Source organism: Bos indicus, chromosome 17, assembly GCF_029378745.1.
Source record: "Bos indicus isolate NIAB-ARS_2022 breed Sahiwal x Tharparkar chromosome 17, NIAB-ARS_B.indTharparkar_mat_pri_1.0, whole genome shotgun sequence".
Lineage (NCBI taxonomy): Eukaryota > Metazoa > Chordata > Mammalia > Artiodactyla > Bovidae > Bos > Bos indicus.
The window spans coordinates 45,193,001-45,207,696 of record NC_091776.1 but is presented as its reverse complement, the minus strand read 5'-3'; the positions used below and the strand labels follow the sequence as shown (position 1 = coordinate 45,207,696).

The 14,696-nt window shown below is 44.1% G+C and overlaps 1 protein-coding gene across 14 annotated transcripts in view; it reads left to right on the top strand.

The window, feature by feature from the left end:
• EP400 (E1A binding protein p400) overlaps positions 1-14,696 on the top strand; it is a 107,198-nt gene that overhangs the window by 24,949 nt on the left and 67,553 nt on the right. For 7 of the 14 annotated variants that reach the window (XM_070769322.1, XM_070769313.1, XM_070769311.1 and 4 more), the window contains 5 exons: positions 9,308-9,398; positions 10,768-10,875; positions 11,381-11,766; positions 13,718-14,014; positions 14,497-14,682. In XM_070769322.1, coding sequence (XP_070625423.1) covers positions 9,308-9,398; positions 10,768-10,875; positions 11,381-11,766; positions 13,718-14,014; positions 14,497-14,682 — 1,068 coding nt within the window. The remainder of the gene's footprint in view (positions 1-9,307; positions 9,399-10,767; positions 10,876-11,380; positions 11,767-13,717; positions 14,015-14,496; positions 14,683-14,696) is intronic. The other 7 variants (XM_070769317.1, XM_070769309.1, XM_070769316.1 and 4 more) reach the window with 3 other exon arrangements.

Here is a 14,696-nt window from a genome sequence, read left to right as displayed (position 1 = left end):
TCTTTTCCAGTGAGTCAACTCTTCACATAAGGTGGCCAAAGTACTGGAGTTTCAGCTTTAGCATCATTCCTTCCAAAGAAATCCCAGGGCTGATCTCCTTCAGAATGGACTGGTTGGATCTCCTTGCAGTCCAAGGGACTCTCAAGAGTCTTCTCCAACACCACAGTTCAAAGGCATCAATTCTTTGGCGCTCAGCTTTCTTCACAGTCCAACTCTCACATCCATACACGACCACAGGAAAAACCATAGCCTCGACTAGACGAAATTTGTTGGCAAATTAATGTCTCTGCTTTTGAATATGCTATCTAGGTTGGTCATAACTTTCCTTCCAAGGAGTAAGCGTCTTTAATTTCATGGCTGCAGTTCACCATCTGCAGTGATTTTGGAGCCCAGAAAAATAAAGTCTGACACTGTTTCCCCATCTATTTCCCAAGAAGTGATGGGACCAGATGCCATGATCTTCGTTTTCTGAATGTTGAGCTTTAAGCCAACTTTTTCAGTCTCCACTTTCACTTTCATCAAGAGGCTTTTTAGTTCCTCTTCACTTTCTGCCATAAGGGTGGTGTCATCTGCATGTCTGAGGTTATTGATATTTCTCCTGGCAATCTTGATTCCAGCTTGTGTTTCTTCCAGTCCAGCGTTTCTCATGATGTACTTGATGTATTTTCATTTTTATAAAAATACATGATGTATTTTCCCCCCTAGAAGTTGTATAGTTTTATGTTTTACATTTAGGTCTGTGATCCATTTTGAGTAAAGTTGTTGTTGTTGTTGTTGTTGTTGTACTGAGTCTTTGTTGCTGCGCACAGACTTTCTCTAGTTGCAGCTACTCTAGTTGCTGTGCGGAAGCCTCTGTCCATGCTGGCTTTTCTTGTTGCAGGGCACAGGATCCAGTGTCCGTGGGCCCAGTAGTTTTGGCACGTGGGCCTAGTTGCCCTGCAGCATGTGGGATCTTCCCAGACGAGGAATTAACCCATGTCCCCTGCATTGGGAGGCAGACTCTTAGCCCCCGGACCACCAGGGAAGTCCTTGAGTAAAATTTTGTGTAACATGCAAGCATAGCTAGAGGTTTTTTTCTTCACATATTGATAGTTAAGCACCATTTCTTAAAAATGCTATCTTGTAAAAAAAACAAACAAAAAAAACAAAAATGCTATCTTGTATCTGCTGAGTTGACTTTGCATCTTTGCTAAAAATCCCATCTGTTGGGTCTGTTTCTAGGCTCTCTTCTCTTGCATTGATCTATATATCTTGTTGGTAATGCCATACTGTCTTTACTACTGCAGCTTTATAGTAAGCCCTGAAATCAATATTGTTCTCTTCAGCTTTGTTCTTTTTCAAAATTGTTTTGGTCATTCTGGTTCCTTTCACTCTTTATATACATTTTAGAATCAGCTTGTCCATATCTGTTGCATTGACTCGGTTGATCTGTTTGGGGTGAAGTAATATCTTCACAACATTCAGTCTTCCAGACCAGGAATATGATATATTTCTCCATTTATTTTTGTCTTCTTTGATTTCTTTCATCAATATTTTACAGTTTTCAGCATGCACATTCTAGGCACATTTTGTTAGATTTCTGTCCATAAAGTCTAGTTTTTCTGTGGTTCTATAGATGGTACTTAACTTGAAAAATTATTTTCTAGTTGTTTATTACAAGTATATGGGAATACAGTGAGTTATACAACCTTGCAAAAAACTCATTTATTAGTTTTAGGAGCTTTTTTGTAGATCCCATGGAATTTTCTACCTAGAGAAATCATGTTTGCAAAGAAAGCAAGATTTATGTTTTCCTATTTATATGCTTTTTTTTTTTTTTCTTTTTCTTGCCATGTTGCACTAGCATGGACTTCCACTGTGAGGCTGAATAGGATTGGTAAGAACAGACATTCTTACCATGTTGATCTTAGGAGGAAAGCATTTAGTCTTTCACCACTAAGTATGATGTTAGCCATAGATTTTGTAACTATCCATTATCAAGTTAACGAAATTCCTTTTTTCCTAGTATTTGTCATGAATGGATGTTGAATTTTGTCAAATACTGTTTCTGCATCTAGTTACCTAATCATGTGATGTTTCTTTTTTGGTGTAGAAATGATGAATTATATCACATTAAGGTATAATTTGTAAGCAGGGACTACACAGATCTCAAGTGTTACAGTTTGTTGAGTTTGACAAGTGACGGTGTAACCCACGCATATATTGAGATGTTCACTTCCATCAAGTCTTCTCATGTCCCTGCCAGCCATCTGCTACCCAGCTCCCAGCCCATTTTATTCCTGTTTATTCTACTACTACTGTTGATTTATCTTTAAGGTGTATTTTGACTGCACTGGGTGTTAGTTGCAGCATGAGGGATCTTTGCTGCATCATATAGGATCTTCTGTTGCTGTGCATGCACTCTAATTGGAGCACACAGGCTTAATTACTCTGAGGCATGTGGGATCTTAGTTCCCCAACCAGGGATTGAACCTGCGACCCTGGTGGTGCTAATGGTAAAGAACCCACCTGCCAATGCAGATTAGACATGGGAGACTCAGATTCGATCCCTGGGTCGGGACGATCACCTGAAGGAAGGCATGGCAATCCACTCCAGTATTCTTGCCTGTACCGCAGCAAGCGAGGCCATGCTCTAGAGCCCATCAGTGGCAACTACTGGAGCCCCCGCACCTAGAGCCTGTACCGTGCAATAAGACAAGCCAATGCAATGAGGAGCCCTCTCAACACAACTAGAGAGTGGCCCCGACCACTGCTTGCCACAACAACTGAGCCAAGCGGGCCGCAGTCTATAAGGTTGCGCAGAGCTGGATATGACTAAAGCAACGTAGCGTGCATGCATGCCCCTGGTATTGCAAGGCGGATTCTTAACCACTGGACCACCACGGTAATCCCTCTTACTGTTTATTTTGATATTCAGTTTCTCTGTAATTTGACCAATGAGAGCCCTTTCAGACAGGCTCTATATACTTTTGACACATCCCTGTCACTCTCTGAGTACTTCCTTACCTTCTGGCACAAAATATTGAAAGTTTGTCTTCCATATGCTTTGATTCAGTCCAGGAATCAGTCATTTCTGTAAGGAACCTGGTTCCATTTAGTGGGGAATAATCATTTGAACCCAGTATTTAAGTGCTTGTGGTAATGAATGTGATACATTTTCTAAATTGGAAATTGTCAGAAAATTTATCAGTGAAACGTCTTTCCTATTAGTGCTTAGAAGAATGTAATATATCAATGCATTTATAAACCACATTGATAAATATTTTTGTAAGGACAGTGGGACAGTGAAAGGCAGAGAGTACCCATAAACCTAGGTGCATGATCTCCACAATGACATAAATTAAACCCTCCGATTTACTATCATACTAACCAGATTGCCGGATTAAAATTGGACAGAATCTGTTGATTTAGGTTTGTGGAAGTCTCTTCCACTTAAACAAAATTATTTGTTTATTTACTTATTTGTATTTATTTATTTTTAGCTGCACTGGGTCTCTGTTGCTGCACAGGCTTTCTCTAGTTGTGGCAAGTGGGGGTTGGGGCCACTCTCTAGTTGTGTTGTGAGGGCTCCTCATTGCCTTGGCTTTCTTGTTGCAGGGCAAGTCTCTAGGTGCGGGGGCTCCAGCAGTTGCCATTGATGGGCTCTAGAGTGTGGCCTCGGTTGTTGTGGTACACAGCACGTGGAATCTTCCTGGGTCAGGGATCAAACTTGTGTCCCCTGGGTTGGCAGGTGGATTCTTAACCACTGGACTACCAGGGACGTCCTCTCATCCACCTTTTTTTTTTTTTTTTAATATTTATTTATTTGGCTACAGCTGGTCTTAGTTGCACCATGTGGGATCTAGTTCCCTGACCAGGGATTGAACCCAGGCCCCCTGCATTGGGAGCACGGAGTCTTAACCACTGGACTACCAGAAAAGTCCTTTCTTATTCACTTTTGATGGGAGTGTAGTGTGAAAACATTTCACACGATCTGGAGAAGGTGAACGTGGGCAGGCCCTTTGACCCAAACAGCGTACTCTAAGGATACTCTTGTGTTTGTGAGCTGGAAAACATATCTAATAATGTTCCCAGCAGCATTGTTTATGATAACCCCAAACTGGAAAGAAGCAAAATGTCCACCACAGCAGAACAGATCAATTGGTTGTGCACACTCATATGTTCTGTATGAGTAATCAGTGGTAAAAATGAGTGCGTGGGTGTGGGTGGGCCTCAGCAGCACCATGTGGAGCAGAAGGGGCTACAGGAGAGCCCAAGGGCAGCGTTCTTCAGTTAAAGTTCAGTAGGAAGCAAAGTGTTAGTCACTCAGTCGCGTCCCATTCTTTGTCACCCCATGGACTGTGTAGCCCGCCAGGCTCCTGTGTCCGTGGAATTCTCAAGGTGAGAATACTGGAGTGGGTAGCCATTCCCTTCTTCAGGGTAGATTCCCAACCCAGGGATCAAACCCAGGTGTCCTGCATTGCAGGTGGATTCTTTACCATCTGAGCCACCAGGGAACCTTCTTGACCTGTATGCAGGTCAAAAAGCAACAATTAGAACTGGATGTGAAACAACAGACTGGTTCAAAATTGGGAAAGGAGTATGTCAAGGCTGTATATTGTCACCTTGCTTATTTAACTTAAATACACAGTACATCAAGTACATCATGCGAAATGCTGGCCAGTCTGAATGAATCACAAGTTGGAGTCAAGATTGCTGGGAGAAATATCAACAACCTCAGATATGCAGATGATACCACTTTAATGGCAGAAAGTGAAGAGCAACTAAAGAGCCTCTTGATGAGGGTGAAAGAGAGAGTGCAAAAGCTGGCTTAAAACTCTACATTCAGAAACTTAAGATCATGGCATCTGGTCCCATCACTTCATGGCAAATAGAAGGGGAAGAAGTGGAAACAGTGACAGATTTTATTTTCTTGGGTTCCAGAATCACTGTGGATGGTGACTGCAGCCATGAAATTAAGACACTTGCTTCTTGGAAGGAAAGCTATGAAAAACCTAGACAGTGTATTAAAAAATAGACACATCACTTTGCCAACAAAAGTTTATATAGTCAGAGCTGTGGGTTTTCCAGTAGTCAGGTGTGGATATGAAAGTTGGACCATAAAGAAGGTTGAACACCGAACAATTGCTGCTTTTGAATTGTGATGCTGGAGAAAATTCTTGAGAGTCCTTTGGATTACAAGGAGATCAAAGCAGTCAATCCTAAAGGATATCAACTCTGAATATTCATTGTAAAGCCTAATGCTGAAGCTGAAGCACCAATACTTTGGCCACTTGATGCAAGAGCTGACTCATTGGAAGAGACCCTGATGCTGGGAAAGATCGAAGGCAGAAGGAGAAGGGGACGGCAGGTGATGAGATGGTTAGAGAGTTTCACTGATTCAGTGGACATGAGTTTGAGCAAACTCTGGGAGGTAGTGAAGGACCGGAAAGCCTGGCCTGCTGCCGTCCATGGGGCCGCCAAGAGTCAGACACGAGTAGGCGACTAAACAACAAGGAAGCAAAACCAAACGCAGCATGGAGTGGAACGTGGCCTGTGGGTTTTGGCACCAGGAGGAAACGGTCACCCGTGGATCAGGTGGCCAGTACCTGGTGGGCCAGGGGATCCTTTCATAGTGCACCAGGTCTCCAGGGCATGAAGCCTCAGGATCAGTACATGGGTGTTATTACTTTGTAAACTTATAAGTCTTTCTACTTAGCGTTTTATTATGAAAAATTTCAAATAGAGAAAAACAGTGTTCAGTGAACATTCATATCCCACGATTTAAATTCTCTGGTAACTTTTGGGGAAGTCCCAGTTCAGAACTGTTTATGTTAATATATATTAATTTCTGTTTGCTTCTCAAAGATTTTGAGGTAGTATTTTTTCTTTTTGGCTTCACCATGCAGCTTGCAAGATCTTAGTTCCCTGACCAGTGAAAACCTGGCCCCATGACAGTGAAAGCGACGAGTCATAACCACTGTACTGCCAGGGAATTCCCCCAGATGGTTTTTATTACAGTTATTTAGATCTTAATGTTAAAGGAAATGAATAATAATTAGAGTTCTGTAACCTTATCTCAACTATTGATTTTTTTTCCATTTAGAAAAATTTTATTGAAAAATAGTTGATAAACTGATTTCAGTTATATACACATGTATATATAGATGTATATAGATATTTGTTTTTTTTTTTTTACATTTTCTTCCATTATAAATTATTACAAGACATTAAAAATATAGTTCCCTGTGCTGTACACTAGGTCCTGGTTGGTTATCTGTTTTATATAGAGTAGTGTGTATATTTTAATCCTAAATTTCTAATTATCCCCCAACGATTGATTTTTTTATTTTTATATGTGTGTTCATGTTTTTATGTGTATAGTTAAAAGTTTATAGTTATAAAGTGGTAGCTTAACTTGATTTAAAGACATACTTGCAGAAAGAAGGCATGAGTGATTTGTTTGTGCTTTCCTCTCCTTTATCCTTACTGAAGAATAACCTTGGGGAGACTTCTTTTTAGAATCTTGAATTGAGAAACAAAGTCCTGTCTACTTACAAGTAGTTCTTTTCTTTTTCAGGCACTTAGGAAGGTCACATCTCATTGACCATGTCCTTTTCTTTCACCCAGCCCTATAGTCCCAATGGTGCCACTCAGCTTACATGTGTTGTTTAAATTGGATAGAAATTTACCCATTGGTAACCAGCTGGTTGTTAATACAGCAGTTGGTCTTAATTTCTTCCTCCAGAGTAACATAAGTCTGTTTTTCTTTTCTGACAGCTACATCCCCAGTTCCTTCAACTGTTCTTTTTTATTCTCCCCCATAAGTATTTTTTTTAATTTTTTAAAAGAGTTCTAATATATGATTGTTATTTAAAATCAAATTGGTATTTTAAAGACAGCAGTGTCTTTCCCATTAAAATAGTCATGAAGACGTATAAGAGGAAATTAAAAATCATTCTGAAAACCAAGAAACAGTGGCTATCAGGAATTAGGCCAAGACAAGTGTCTTTGATGACGTAGTCTTTTATGTTTAATGAAGTGTAATTTGTCAGCTTCTTCATATGAATGTCCAGTCTTGTAGCTCATTTGGTTGTAAAGACTTCTCATTGGGTTTATGTTGCTTTGGAGTCTTCAGGAACTGACAGGGTTGTGTGCGTCTGAGTCCCCCTCTGGGCTCTCTGCTCAGTTTTTACCTGTCATCCATCCTTCAGCAGCATTGTGCTGCTCTGGTGTCCACACCCTGTGGTGAGTCCTGAAGTCCAGTCCTTTTCTAGTTCTTCTCTCAAGAATCTGTTTACAGTTCACTGACCTCTGCATCCCCACTCTACTGTTCAGCCTATCGAATGAATTTTTTAAATTTCAGACACTTTTTCAGTTCTAAAATCTCTGTTTGGTTCTCTTTTTATTTTTTTGCTGAAATTAATTTATTTACAGTGTTTCTGGTGTAAAATGATATATATATTCTTTTTCAGATTGGTTCTATTTTTTAATAATTATTTTTTTTTCTGTGAAGATAGCCTCTCATCCTTCGTAAAAACATACTTTTATGTCCTTGGACATACTTATTAAAAGTTGCTATGAAATCCCTGCTGCCAATTCCAGCACGTGAATTGTCTAGGGGTTGGTGTCCATCGATTTGTTTTCTGAGTATGACTCATGTTTTGTCTCTTTGTGTTTTGAAGTAATTTTGAATTGGATCATGGGTGTTGTGAATAATAGGTTGCAGAGACTCTGAGTTCTGTTAATATAATATTCTTCTGAAGAGTATTGATGGTTTTGCTTTCACATTTAGTTAACGTGATTGAACTGAGACAGTGAACCCTGTCTCCTGAGATCTCAGTGTAGTTATGCTGGCCTGTGCTTGGAGCCTTGGCACGAGTGTGGTTTAGGAGGCAGCCAGAGATCAGGCTCCAGCTGCCCCTTGTGGTGATTCCCCCTCACTCACTTCTGCTGTGGTCTCCTGTTCTCCAGCCTAGTGGTCTTCAAGCCAGTGAGGCCCTCTGTCTCTGGGTCTGAGGCCTGCCTTGTGCCAAATGCCATAAGCCCAGAAACCTCTGCTATTGATAGTTCCAGTTCCTCCGTGCAAGTATCGAGTTCCATCCTGTATCTGCACACCTTTTCACATTTTTTATATTTCTTTTAGAGTTAATGTGTTTGGCCCAATGGGAAGTTCTTGGCCATTACTGAACACAGAACCCTGTACCAGTTTCTTTTATTGAAAACAAAACAAAACAAAACACCCTCTTTTTGCTTACAGAAGTAATACATTTTCATTGTAAAACATTTGGAAAATTTAGAAAAAGTGCACACACACAAATTATAAATTGATTATAATCTTATCCCCAAAGATAACCACTGTTCACATATTGTCTGTTTTTTTATATCATTCTTTTCTCTCCTTCTCCCTCCCTTCCTCCCCCCATCTTTGTTACATGTAAACAGGGGTGGGGTGGAGTGCTTGCTTTGCCTTTTCATTACTGAGTCCCTGTACCATGTGAGGCAACACCTGCTGCATGGCTGGTCCTGGTGGTGTAGTACCCATTCCTAGATGTCAAGGATCAACAACCGCTCTCACAGGCAGGTACTTTGTTCAGACATCTATAACTTGCATTTAAAATGCCTTGATAAGTAGAGTAGATATAGTTTAATTATTTAAAAATAATTAGCAACTGTTAACCTCATTTTTAGCATTCAGTATCTCTGCAAGATGGTACAGAGATGTCAACGGTGTAGGGTGCCCAGTTTCTGTCTTTGATGGTAGCTTTTCATTAGAACATTTTAAATAACCTATATATATTTCACACAGCTATATATCAAGTAGGGTGCTAATTGCAGTACCATTTTGAAGTTAGATTGTTATTAATTGGAGTTTTAGTGCCATTTTCCAGTAGGAAGACAGTTTCAACCTTTCTTCTTATCATTCAGCTTTGTGATTTTGGCGGGCTATGTGACGACAGGTAGTGTAATAATTAGGGAGGCTAAGCTGTAGTCCTAGACAAAACTAAGATTTCCTGCATTAGAGTCTGCTGTCACTCTGTGTACAAAGCCAGTTCGTTTCTGAAAGACTCTAGAGTCACATTGATCTGAAATTCCATTTAAAACCAGAATGCAAGTCCTTTTTTATTCTCCAGAGGTAAGTTAGAACTTAAATTATTTTTTTTACAATATATTGGGTACATAACATTTCTCAAAAATGAATGGAGTCAGTGTTTGGGGTGATTATGACAGTTTTAGTTTACATTCATTCTTGTGATGCACTTAATTTATGAAAATCTCAGTTTTTTTTTGTTTTTTGTTTTTGTTTTTGTTTTTGTTTTATCCCCAGCAGCAAGCCCTTGCAGGGACCCTGGTGGCAGCAGCTGGAAGTGCGATTGAAACGGATCCCTTTAAGAGACAGCAGGCGGGACCCCCGGCAGGTATGTCATGGAGCACAGGCTCAGGGGCCTACAGAGCCAGTTGGCTTCTTAGTTTGGGAGTTCCAGTGTAGTGGCCATCTGTTTCTGAAGCGTGGCCCTTAAAAGAATTTAGTTCTGGTTTGTTTCTACTTCGAAAGTTAATTTTTCTTTGGGTAGTAATCAACAAAATATTCTTGTGCATGTTTATGTGTACTGAAGTTAGAAGTTTATTAGTTGAATAGGTATATTCCAGTTTCATTTTCTATGTGCATTTATAGGCTCATGTCCTCAAGTGTAAAGCCATCTGCCTTTTCAAATTGTCATTTATTTTTTCAAACTGGATTTTTTCTCCAACTTAGAAACTTAATACACATTTTGTGTAAAAGATTCAAACAATTCAGCAGGGTATAGTTTGAGCTCACCTCTGGTTTGGTATTCCTTCTCCATTCCATAGCCACACAGCTGGCTGCATGTGTTCATTTTCCCAGATAAGCATTGCTTCAGGTGTGTCATTCTGAAAAAATTAAAATGCAATCCTATATGCACTGTTACGCCTTTAATATTAAATGACTAGGTTACGTTTCCCAGTCATGGACCTCATTCTTTTTGATGGCTGCAAAGCATTGCACCCGGTGCATGGATGTTTCCTTTATTCATTAAAGAATAATGTTAGCATTCATTTGTTAGTGTTACCTTTTTTCTGTTATAATAAAAATAGGATTAAACCTTTAGTTTCACATTTTTTCCTACATGTCTGTGCATGTTTATAAAAGCAGCTCTCCAAGAATGAGACTGCTGATCAGAGTGTGTGCATAGTGAAGGGTTAGTGGTGCTAGGTTGCCCTCCAAAAGGATAGGGCCAGTTTTTGCCCCATTAGCAGTTTCTGGTTCTCTCAAATTTTGGCCATGTTATTAAGTATGACCAATCTTTTAATCTTTGTCAATCTTGCGGGTGAAAAATGAAATGTTTGTTTTGAAGTGGATTTCTTTCATTTCGGTAAGGTTGTAGTATCTCTTCACATTTTTAACCATTTGTGAATGTGTCCCTCTGCTAGCTGTTTGTGTTCTTTGCCCATTTCGTCTGTCTGGTTGTTGAGCCTTTTCATATTAATTTGTAAGAGCTTTCTGAATGTTGCCCATCGTGTATGTTGCAGATATTGTCTCTTAGGTTGACGCTTATCCTTTGCCTTTTTATGATGCTATTCTTTATATTTACAAGTTTTTAACAGAAAGAAAGTGTATTTATCAACCTTTTATGGCTTCTGCATTTTGGTTCATGCATAGAAAGGCCTCTCTGTTCAAAGATGATAAAAACACTTAGACATGTTTTTTCTACTACTTTTGTGGTTATTTTTTACATCAAACTGCACCTTTTCTGAAAATTATTCTAGAGCAGTCTAAGAGACCTCGACTTGAAGTGGGTCACCAAGGGGTAGTTTTCCAGCACCCAGGGGTGAATACAGGAGTTCCTCTCCAGCAGTTAATGCCGACAGTTCAAGGTAAGACCCAGCACCAGAACCAGCTCTCTAGTTCAGAAAAAGGGAGTGCAGAGAGGGCTTAGGGAAGCAGCACCAGGCTGGACGTGTGCAGTCCAGGTAGCATATCCCGGTGGTTTCTGCCGCTGGGATGTTCCTCTGAGTCCCACTTAACACAGCATGAAGAAACCACTGGAGACTAGCTCTTGTCACCTTAGCGGAGCCGCACGCCCCACTGTCCTCAGCTTCTCTCTGGTTTTCCCTCCTGTGTATTTTCTGACTTGCTGCTGTGGTAGGGACCCTGCGGTTAGTCTGTGCCTGCTCTGCTTGGTGCTAACTCGCAAAGGCTGAGTGCCTTTCTTTCTTGTTTGTGTGCTCATTTATCACATTAGACCTAATACACACAGGTTTCCCGCCAGTTAAATTTCCCCTCTGAGTGTGTGGTGCTGTCAGCGCAGGGTCTGTGACAATGCTGGGAGGTGGAATCGAGCCCCAGAGTCAGGGCTGCTGGGTCTTCCCTTTCTTGCAGGGGGAATGCCTCCTGCCCCGCAGGCCACCCAGCTCGCCGGCCAGAAGCAGAGCCAGCAGCAGTACGACCCCTCTACTGGGCCCCCGGTGCAGAACGCCGCCAGCCTGCACACGCCTCCGCCGCAGCTGCCCAGCAGGCTGCCCCAGGCTGGCCTCCCCGCCGCACCACTGCCCCCCGCGCTGCAGTTCCCCCCACAGCCGCAGATGGCGGAGCCCCAGACCCAGCTCCCAGTCCCCGTGAAGACGCAGCCGCCCAACGCTCCGGCCCCCGCGCCCCCACCCGGCCCACTCCCCACAGCTCCCCCGCAGCCCACGCCACCCACCCTCCACATCCCGATGCCCGGGAAGGCGCAGATGCAGGCCCCTCCACTCCCGGCCCAACCACAGGTACTGCGGGCCCTTGCTGTTCCCCAGGTTAGAGGGGGAAGAAAAGACAGGTGGTTTGTTGGATGGGACGGTGCGTGGCCAGATAACTTACCCTCTCCTAGCAGCTCACTCTCCACTGTGTAGCAGTTAATTCACTAGTTGCAACATAATTTTGTTTGGTTCTGCAGTCCTAGTCATTGTTATTAAAATGTCAGAAAATGACTCAATTCTTCCTGCTGCTCTCTCTACTGAGAGGTGAGTACAGGGCTCCATGACCCTTGTCCCACCTGATATGCTGGGTCACAGTATGTCACTGCAGCTCCTGACCGTCCACCAGGCTCTGTCCCCAGGTGCCTCCCCTTGGACGCTGGTTCCATAAGTGGTGGGCACGGCATAGATTTCCAGGCTTGATACATGTTTCCTTCACTAATTTGCTTCACCCAGATGCCTTTGTGAAATGTGTACAGTGAACCGTGTGGGGTCCCTGACGAGCAGTGAGGCCAAAAAGCGTGGGCCTGGGGCCCCAGAAGGGGCAGGAGGGAGTGTTTTCAGAGGCTTATCTTAGCTGCGTGTAGTCAGCTGCACAGGAAAACCACCCCGCCCCCAACTGGTTAATGAGGAGACTTCCCCGCTGGACTTGGAGCTCGAGTTCTGGTGATTGGAGACGCTTGCTCTCCCACAGGGTGGTGGTGCCTCCCATTGCCTGCAGGTGTGGGGCACGGCACGGCACGGCGTCACCTGCTTTCCTCCACCTGGCAACTGCTGTGGTAGAGTCTTTATTATTGTCCTCATTAGCCATGAGAAGATTGAGGACAGAGAGGCTGGATTACATGGCCAGGGTGGCCAGCCAGCGCTGCAGGGGCTGTGACTGGCTCCCGGCATTGACTACGGAGCCTTCTGTGTGCCTTGAGAAGGAACCCCCTTCTCCCACCAGGGTGGCTGAGCCTCTCCCCAGGCAGGCTGGAGGTTTGCGTGGAGATGAGTCTTTTTGTTTTGGACACGGTTGTTGAGCCCGGTACCAACTTCATGCAGCACTGATGTCTTTCTTGGGTTTGTTTCCTGCCCTGCTTGACCACATGTGCTGTGGGATGTGATTTTAGAGGAGTTCTTACAGAAGCCATTGAGTTCCGTTCCTTCCAGGTTGGGAGGGACCTACAGACTTCTTCTGTGAAGGGCCGCAGAGAGGAAGCATAATGGTATTCCAGGCTTTGTGGGCCGTGTGGTTTCTCTTGGGCCACTCAGCTCTGCCCTGGAAGGTGAGAGCAGCCCCAGGGCCCACAGATGTGTGGCCGCAGCCAGTAGAACTTTCCGAGTCTGTGGCTGGTGGAGGACATTTCCGTAGATGTGCAGAGAGAAGCTGCAGGTTGTGAGAGGCCCATCCTTGGCTGTGGTGCCCTCTCCACACTGCAGGTTATAAACGTGCTGTGTTTGCACCTCTCTGTCCCCAGCCCTCTTAGTGGGGCAGTAACTTGCCTTCCCTGCTCTCTGCACCCCCGCTTGCTCCCGACAGAGTTCCTGTGTGAATTTAACTTCAGTCCAGGGAGGGAGGTGAGTTCTCAGCTTTACAAGCTTGACTCTCAAGCCAGGACTGAGGAGGGCCCCTAACCTTACAGCTTGCCTACCATAAGAATTTGTATTTGCCCTTCAGAATTTGATATTTTTCAATTAAGGAGAACTATATACAATTAAAAATTCTAAAAAATTATTTGAAAAAAAGCAGTAAAAGCTGGAAAAAGGTAAAAAAACTTAGATAAGACATTATGTGAAAGCACAGTTTACAGTGAGCCCTTAATGTGGTTTTGTGGACAAACAGGACTTCTTTTCTGTGGACATGGCTTAGTTTGCCTGTTATCGTGGTCTGCGGATGGGCTTTGTGATTGGTTTCGTGGCGGGGGAGAGGGTGCATTGGTGTGTGCCTCTCTGCTGGCCTGTGGGTTCCGGGTGCAGTTCTGAGCCCTGTTTCCCCTGCTAGACAGTGGCACCGACCAGACCGCCCGTGGACCCCACCCAGTCCTGCCTGCGGCCCCCGCCCTCCACCTCCACTACCTCGACTGTTGCCCCCGCCAGTGGCTCAGGCCTGGGACCTTCACCTGCACGCGCCTCCCCGGTGAATAGACCCTCCTTGGCAACCAACAAGTCACTGTCTCCAGTCACCGCCCGCGCCCCGGGGGCAGCCGTGTCGGCACCCCCAAAACCACAGAGCCCAGCTCAGAATGCTGCCCCGCCCCAGGACAGTTCTCAGGATAAGCTGGCAGAACAAATAGCCTTGGTAAGTGCCTGGGAAGATTGTAGTGTGGAGCCCAGCTGGTAGAATGCATTTGATTTTACTTTCTAAGGGGGCAGTAGTTTAAAACGAAGCCCCTGATGGTCAGGATGACTGACGGAGGTATGTGATCAGGAGAAACCAAGATAACAACTGCATGGTGGGCCCTGTCCTGCTGCAAGTAGTCTGGTGTGGAGAAGGTCTTTTCTGTGCCGGTGTCAACAGTTTTGGGTGTGGGGAGTGGGCAAGAGGTGGGGTGCTGACTGAGCGCTCAGAGCCAGCTGGAGCCTGCCCAGGCCAGTGCAGGTTGCAGGCTGCACTAAGTTGGTGCTTACTGTTTGTTGGGTGACTAAGCAGTTACGTGTAAGTGCTCTGCTGTGAGTGTTGGTCTGGGCACTCGGCCCCATGTGTGTGGGATGGGGCAGGATTGTAGATTCAGTGTGAATTAGTGGTACGCACCTCAACTGTGTGCTGGATGCTCCTTGCAGGAAAACCAGATCCATCAGCGCATAGCGGATTTAAGGAAGGAAGGCCTGTGGTCCCTCCGACGGCTGCCCAAACTTCAGGAGGCCCCACGGCCCAAATCGCACTGGGACTACCTGCTAGAGGAGATGCAGTGGATGGCCACGGACTTCGCCCAGGAGAGGAGGTGGAAGGTGGCCGCTGCTAAGAAGGTAGGTTTGGGACA